An 8,029-nucleotide genomic window follows, 5' to 3' on the forward strand; every position below is an offset into this window, starting at 1 on the left:
AGGCTGGCCACACCCCCCAGCCACCCAAGCTCCCAGTGGAGGCTGGCTGGAAGCAGGTATTTGGGATTTATTTAGCTTCTATAATTGAAACTTTGTTGCCTGTTGCAGAGGCCACAGCCAGCCAGAGCAGGTGGGAAGCTTGGCTTTCTCCATTGCCGGGGCAACCAAGCCTCCACTTGCTCCAGCTCCATGGCTGCCAGCCGCTATCTTGGTTGGGTTAATTTGCTTATAGTTGCTCTGATTGGCTGGTGAGCATGGCTTGCGCATAGCGAAGGTATGGTCAATTAGCATCTTTGTCTTTTATTAGTGTAGATTATTATTTTTTAAAATATTTTTTTTTTGATTTCAGAGAGGAAGGGAGAGGGAGAGAGAGAAAATCATTGATAGGCTGCCTCCTGCATGCCCTGCATTGGGGATAGCGCCCACAATCTAGGCATGTGCCCTGACTGGGAATTGAACCGTGACCTTCTGGTTCATCCATGACCTTCTGATTCATAGGTCAAAGCTCAATCACTGAGCCATGCCAGCTGGGTGGGAGATGTTATTGGGGCATCTTTAAGAGTTTCCTCTTTTCTTTTCCCTCCCCTTTATCCCTCCTTTCTCTTTCCCCTCTCTTCCACTTCTACTTCCCCTCTCCTTCCTACACAATTCAGTCCCAAAAACTATGTAATTGGCATAAGGATAGATATGTAGATTAATGGAATAGCATTGAGAGTCCAGGTATGAATTCATGTGCGTGTAATCAACTGGTTTTGACAAAGGAGCCAACACCATTCAATGTAGGAAAGAAGTCTTTTCAGCAAATGGTGCTGGAACAACTATATAGCCACATGTAAAAGAATGATGTTGTATCCTTACCTCTAACTATTGAAAAAGATGAACAAAATGTGTGTGGGATTTCTATGCCAACAACAACAAAATATTGGTGAAAAGAATAAAAGAAAACCTAAATAAATGAGAGACATATTGTGTACATGGATTGAAAAACGTAACCTAGTAACAATATAGATTTTCTCCAACCTGATCTATAAGATTAACTTAAATTCTTATAAAAATTCTAGCAATTTATTTGTAAATATAGATAAGCTTATTCTAAATTTGAATGGAAAGGCACAGGGCATGCAATAGCTAAAATAATTCTGAAAAAAGTGGAAGAGGCCATTCTACATGCTGAGACTTACTATATAGCTACAGTAATCAAGACTGTGTGGTACTGGTGGAGGATAGATACATAAATCAATGATCAGAACAGAGAATGAGAAATAGATCCACACAAATAGGCCCAGTAGATTTTTGATAATGGAACATAAGTCATTCAAGGAGGAAGGATAGCCTTTTCACAAATAGTGCTGCAGCAATTAGACATCCATAGGCAAAAACAAAAAACAAAAAAACAAAGCTTGACTTAAAAATTAATTTAAAAAGGACCAAAGACCTATATTCCATATATATGTAAGCTAAAACTACACAACTCATAGTAGAAAATATAGGCGTAAGTCATCATGAGCTTGGATTTGGCAAAGGATCCTTAGACCTGACACCAAAAGCATGAGCAACAAAAGAGAAAATATATAATTTGGATTTCATTAAAATTAAAAATATTTGTTTTTCAAAGGATACTAAGAGACATTTCTCAAAGGAAGATATGCAACTATATAATAAGCTCATGCCAAGATACTTGACATCATATCTTATTAGGGAAATGCAAATTAAAACCACAATTAAATAACACTCCACACCCACTAGAATGACTAGACTAAAAAAGAGTCAGGTAATGTAAAAGAAGGTGAAGAGAGTAGCCAGAGAACATATATACATAGCCCAAACAACAGTGTGGTGAAGGACAGGGGAGGGTTGCTGGGGGCTGGGTGGAAGTGGGCAAAGGGTGGGGGGAAAATGGGAAATCTCTAATAGTGTCAAGAACAATAAAAGTCAGGTAATAACAGATGTTGATAAGGATGTGAGGAAATCCAAACCCTTATACACTGCTGGTGGGAATGTAAAGTGGTGCAGCTGCTTTGGAAAACAGTCTATAAATCCCTTGAACAATTGAATATAGAGTTACCATAGGAACTAAGAAAGCTGGAAACGTATGTGTACACAAAAACTTGTACATAAATATATATATAGCAGCCTTGTTCACAATAGTCAAAAGGTGAAGGCAACTCAAATATGCACCAACTGATCAATATATAATCAAAATGTAGAATATCCATAAAATGGAATATTATTTGGCCATGAAATAGAAGAAAATATTGGCACATGCTACAATATGGGCTTTGAAAACATACTGCTAAATGAAAGAAGCCAGTTACAAAAGACCACATATTGTATGATTCCTTATATATGAAATGTCTAAAATAGGCAAATCTATAGAGGCAGAAAGTAAATTAGTGGCTACTTAGGCTGTGGCCATGGAGGAGGATGAGAGCTAAAGAGTATGAAGTTTCTTTTTGAGGTGATGAAAATGTCCTAAAATTGGCTGTGATGATTGTTGTACATATTTTGAATATACCAAAAATCATTGAATTGTATACTTTTACTGGAAAATTGTATGGTATGCAAATTATATCTCAATAAAGGTGTTAAAAAAGAGAAAATGGCAATTAAATGAAACACATGGCTCTGAACCTGATCTTCTATAACAATAAAAGCATAATATGCTAGTTAGACCAGACGGCCGAACAGCAGAACTACCATCCAGACAACCTTTCGGATGACCTTCTGGACGAAGCTGGGGCTGAGAGGGCCAAGCCCCTTGCAAGAATTTAATGCATCAGGCCTCTAGTTTTGCAATAAAAGGCACTTTGGGGATGACTAGGGAAATTTGAATGTTATCTGGTGATAAGATGCAAGTAAATGGATCAGTGTTAATTTCCTGATGGTTTGGTGGTTGCATATCAGTTATTCAGGAGACTACACTAGTTTGTAGGAAATGCAAAATAAAGTAGTTTTGGTGATGGGGCATCACCAAAACTTACTCTCAAATGTCCAGGAAAAAAGTTTTTTTGTAACTTGTCTATAAGTTTGAGATTGCTTCAAAATATAAATGTTTTGTAAAATACCTGATTTAAATTTGAAATGTGAGAGTGGAGATGGTTTGTCAGATCCTCAGCAACCAGAGGGCAGTGATGGCTCATGGTGAGGTTAGTATTATCCTTTAGCCAGTTGCGTAGGCCTGACTAATTTTTACAAGATTTCTAATTGACATCAATTTGTATGGAATTTCTGCTCTAACACAATAACATTGATTTTGAGAAAGAAAAGGTAATGACTATTTAATGCAATAGACAGATAGTTGAAAGGATTAATTTATTTAAAAAGGAAGGATAGTTGCATTTATTAGCAATTCCATCATTAATGGAAGGAATCCAGTTGCTTTTTGAACGTTCCACTAAAAGCCTTTCAGCTCATCGTCCTTGCTTTTGTCTGTCTGGTAACCAGTGAGTTTCAAAGACTGCTGTTGTTGAGGAAGAGGTTTGAATATTTTTATGTGAATATAACTATCATTGCCTACCCGCACCTGAAAGATAAAAAAGGGGGGAAAAGGAGGTTTATTTGCATGGATCTATGACAAGGGAGAATCTATAGACCCTGTAGACCTTGCTGCAGTGGCTTTTCTGGAACAGCATTCTTAGACACGCCTTCTTAGACTCCTGGTGTTCATAAGCTTGTCACCTTATTCTATGAGAGAACGGGCAGGTTAAAGCCATGGCAAGAGGCATAGGCCCTAAGGAGTGCTTTATTTTATATTTGACTATAATCTGGGCACAGATAAGTTGCATTTCATTTTCAAAGATGCACAGAGCAAAAAAACAAGTGACAGCCTTTTTGATGATTCTGACTCCCAAACTGGCACACTTTATTTGCCACATGATTTAAGAAGGGAGAAGAAATGCAGAATTGTCCTAGGCATATACTATTAGAGGCAATAGTTAAACATCAGACTCTCTGGCTTATGCTTTTGTAATTGAATTCAGAGAGGAAGGGAGAAGAAGAGAGAAATAGAAACATCAATGGCAAGAGAGAATCATTGATCGGCTGCCTCCTGCATGCTCCCTACTGAAAATCAAGTGTACAACCCAGGCATGTGCCCTTCACTGGAATTGAACCTGGGACCCTTCAGTCTGCAGGTTGATGCACTATCCACTGAGCCAAACTGGCTAGGGCTGGGTTCTGCTTTTATAGTTATTGTTAGTTACTTCACTTTCCCAGGGTTCAATTGTCTCATCAGTAACACAAGAAAAATAATCATACTTATCCAATATATTTGTTGAGAGGATTAGATGAGATAATACAAGCCCAGCTCTTAGAACAGTGCCTGGTACATTCTACATGCTTAGTAAATTTTTGGTTCATTTATTCCACACAAAACCCTGCAAAGGTAGGTTATTATCTGCTTTGTGCAGATAAGGGAATGAAGGCTCAGAGAAGATGAGCAGCTGCAATCACACAGGTTTTGATTAGTAGGACAAGTTAAGCAAGAGTTCAAACCCAGGATAAACCCACAATAATTCCTTCTTACCACCCACTTTTTTTTTTTTTACAGAAAATGAATTTAATAAAATTTAACAATTATTGTAACATTTAGAAAATGTGATTAAATTAAAACTCTACTTCAAACATTTTACTGAATGATAAAATTTTACAATCCCCATTAAACGGGCATTCATACAAGAATATCAGATATCACTGGCCCTATTGAACTTGGTAGCTGAGTCTCTGCAAAATAATAATAAGTATGGGGGGATAAGGACACATATGTAATACCTTAATCAATAAAGAAATTAAAAAATATAAAATAAAATAAAAATAATAAGTATAAACCACCTGCCTCTGGATGGGTACTTGAGGAAGAACAGAGAAGGTCACATCACCAGCAAGACCTTAAATCAAGAGAGTGGCTCAGAGCAAAGGGATTAACAGCTAGACTGACAGGAAGTCTGAGGGAATTGGGGTCAGTGGCTATAATCCAATAGGAGAATTTTGATAGCAGAAGGAAGGAGTTGGGAGGGAAAAAAGGGGAGGGAAAGAAAAGGGAAGGGAAGAGAAGAAACTGTGGCAAAGACTGGGCAGGTGATCTTTTTTCTTTTTCTTGTTTTTTTTTGGGGGGGCGGGGTTGGGGGGCAGGTGATCTTAAGGGAGGAAAATTTCAAGATAGTTTTCTGATGAGTTTTTAAAGAAATACATGAGCTAATTGATATGTGAAAGTGATGCACTTAGATTAATTAAAAAGTATTAATGATCCCAATTTGGAGGAAATGTTTCTTATTGAATAAAATCATCTTTTCATTGGAAAGCATTCTTTTCCAGCTATGAAGAAAGCAGGCTCTCATTCACGTGCTCAACCCCCGGGCCTGGCATATTTCAGGAGCTCAAATTTGGTAGAACTGGGCTAATCCAGTTACATGACCCAGTTCTGTTATTTTCTCATGTTGAGCTGGTTAACACCACTTATGCTATTTCCATTGCTAAAAATATTTTTTTAAAATTTTATATTTTAAGTAGTTGTTTGTTAAAGAGAAATAAGCCAGACTGTGCCCTGGTCAAATAATTTAGGAAAGATTAAGTAAATACATTTGAATGTCTGTTATTATTTTTCTATTTTTAAATATATTTTTATTAATTTCAGAGAGGAAGGGAAAGGGAGAGATAGAAACATCAATGATGAGAGAGAATCATTGATTGGCTGCCTCCTGTACACCCCACACTGGGGATAGAGCCCACAACCCGGGCATGTGCCCTTGACCAGAATCTAACCCGGGACCCTTCAGTCAGCAGGCTGATGCTCTATCCACTGAGCCAAACTGGCTAAGGCTGTCATTGTTTATTAAATCAGAATAACCATCTCTTCAATACAAAAGGACAAAAATGGCTCACAAATATCTATGGTTGACTTGTTGGACTGGTTCCCTCTCAGTAACTACACAAGTTTTTTCTTCAGTTAGAACCAGATCAATAAATCATTTACTTTATGATATAGATGTAATTAATAAAAAAATTATTTTAATAGCCCAGTTGGCATGGCTCAGTGGTTGAGTGACCAGGAGGTCACAGTCGATTCTCGGTCAGGGCACATGTCCAGGTTGTGGGCTTGATTCCCAGTGTGGGATGTGCAGGAGGCAGCGATCAATGTTTCTCTCTCATCATTGATGTTTCTATCTCCCTCTCCCTCTTCCTTCCTCTCTGAAATAAATTAAAATATATGTGTGTGTGTGTGTGTGTGTATATTTTAATGTTCCACTGCTTTAAACTAAACCATCAGTGCCACAAGTTTAATCTATTCATTTAAGTCGCAAAAATTATTTAAATTAGTCTATTTATTTGAGTTTTGAAGATTATTTAAATTATAATAATCAAAATGCAAACAGGGCAAAAATGCTTTAAATTATTTCCCCAGCTAATGATTCAAGGCATTCTTTAGTCCCACTTAATTAAGGACACACAGAATCACAATGCTTTGAGGTGGAGCAAGCTTTAGCAGAGCATCTGGCCCCGCCAGGCCTCCAGTCTCCCACTTCACATATGAAGCAGCCATTGCCACAAACTAAACAGGACCTGAACTTTTATGATATATTTTTCTACACGACTTCTGGAAATTAAGTTAAGAATCAATATAGGAAGACTTTCTAAATTAACAACAACAAAAAGGTATAAATATACCATCATCTTTTAAATTTGAGAGTTTACTACTTAGGAAGTATGCTAGGTGGGCATCTTGATTTAGGACAAGGAAAAGGAACAGGTTATACATTAGAGGTGACAGGAAACTTCACATAAAGTGAGAAATACAATATCTTTTAGTGCCAAAGTGGATGTTAAACTCTAACCTTGATGTAGTAATTTATTCCAGCAACCACTTGGGTTTTGTATTCTATGGCTTCAAATTCTTCATAAGTCTCATTTGTTTGTTCTTCAAGCTGTGGCTTAACCTTAAGAAAAGAAAAGAAGAAACACATTATCAAAACTATGTTGGGCTCCATTTATGTGATTTACACATTTAGGACCTCAAGTTCCTAAATGATGACAATGAGATCTATGAGCTATTTTCATATTTGCAAGAAAGGAAAACACCTATCTACACTAATAAAAGAGAAACATGCAAATTAACCATCACTCCACCACACATGAGCCACAGCCACCAGCCAATCAGGAGCGAGTGTGCAAATTAACCCAACTAAGAGGGCGGTTAATTTGCATATGTAGGCAACCAGTGGCCTGGGTCCTGGAAACATCATTGGACACCCGGGTCACTCCAAGGTAGACCCCGTGTGGGCCCTGAGCAGCCTAGGAAGGGCCTGAGCCAGGGGGCTCCTGGGCAGGGCCGAGCCTGTGATCAGAGCTGAGGGGCCCATGCCCAGGCCTAAAGCCTTGGCCAGAGGTTTTAGGCCTGGGCAGGGGCAGAGCTGGTGATCTGAGGGGGCTGGGGTGGAGCCGGCGATTGGAGGGGGCAGGGGAAGAACCAGTGATTGGAGGGAGCAGGGGCGGAGCTGGCTCCAAGGGGAGCAGGGAGCGGGCCTAAGCTGTCAGTAGGACATCCCCTGAGGGCTCTGAGTATGTGAGAATTTCGTGCACCGGGCCCCTAGTCTTTAATAAGATTATATGGGCTAACAAAAAGGTCAAATTTTGTTGCTTTAGACTGCATGTACATCAACTCAATGTGGAGATATGATGGTAAGGCAATACAGTAATGTTTTGACGGGCAAAGCTGTAATAGTTATATAAGCCTTTGATTAATAAAAAAGGGAGAGCAGTAATTACGACTTCATTAAAAAAAATCCTGACTCAAAATTGCAAACATAGCATCTCAAGATCCTTAATTTAATCACACCTGCAAGTCCCTTTGCCATGTAAGGTTACATATTTATAAGATTCAGAAATGTGGATGGCCACCATTCTGCCTACCATAGAGGAATATAAGCTTAGATGCCAGAATTCTTGAACCAAGCCTGAGAAGGGAGCAAGAAAGTCTCAAATCCTATACCGAATCCTTTTACCAAATTCAAGTTTCCAGTGTAGGTCCTTCATT

The 8,029-nt window shown here is 38.6% G+C and overlaps 1 protein-coding gene across 1 annotated transcript in view; it reads right to left on the reverse strand.

Annotated features, from left to right (window-relative positions):
- Positions 1–3,293: 3,293 nt before the first annotated feature.
- Positions 3,294–8,029, reverse strand: part of CSTA (cystatin A) — an 11,757-nt gene continuing 7,021 nt past the window's right edge. The window contains exons 2-3 of the mRNA XM_006755329.2: positions 6,831–6,932; positions 3,294–3,523 (exon numbers count right to left, since the gene is read on the reverse strand). Coding sequence (XP_006755392.1) covers positions 3,395–3,523; positions 6,831–6,932 — 231 coding nt within the window. The 3' untranslated portion in view covers positions 3,294–3,394. The remainder of the gene's footprint in view (positions 3,524–6,830; positions 6,933–8,029) is intronic.

This window comes from Myotis davidii, unplaced genomic scaffold (genome assembly GCF_000327345.1).
Source record: "Myotis davidii unplaced genomic scaffold, ASM32734v1 scaffold292, whole genome shotgun sequence".
NCBI lineage: Eukaryota > Metazoa > Chordata > Mammalia > Chiroptera > Vespertilionidae > Myotis > Myotis davidii.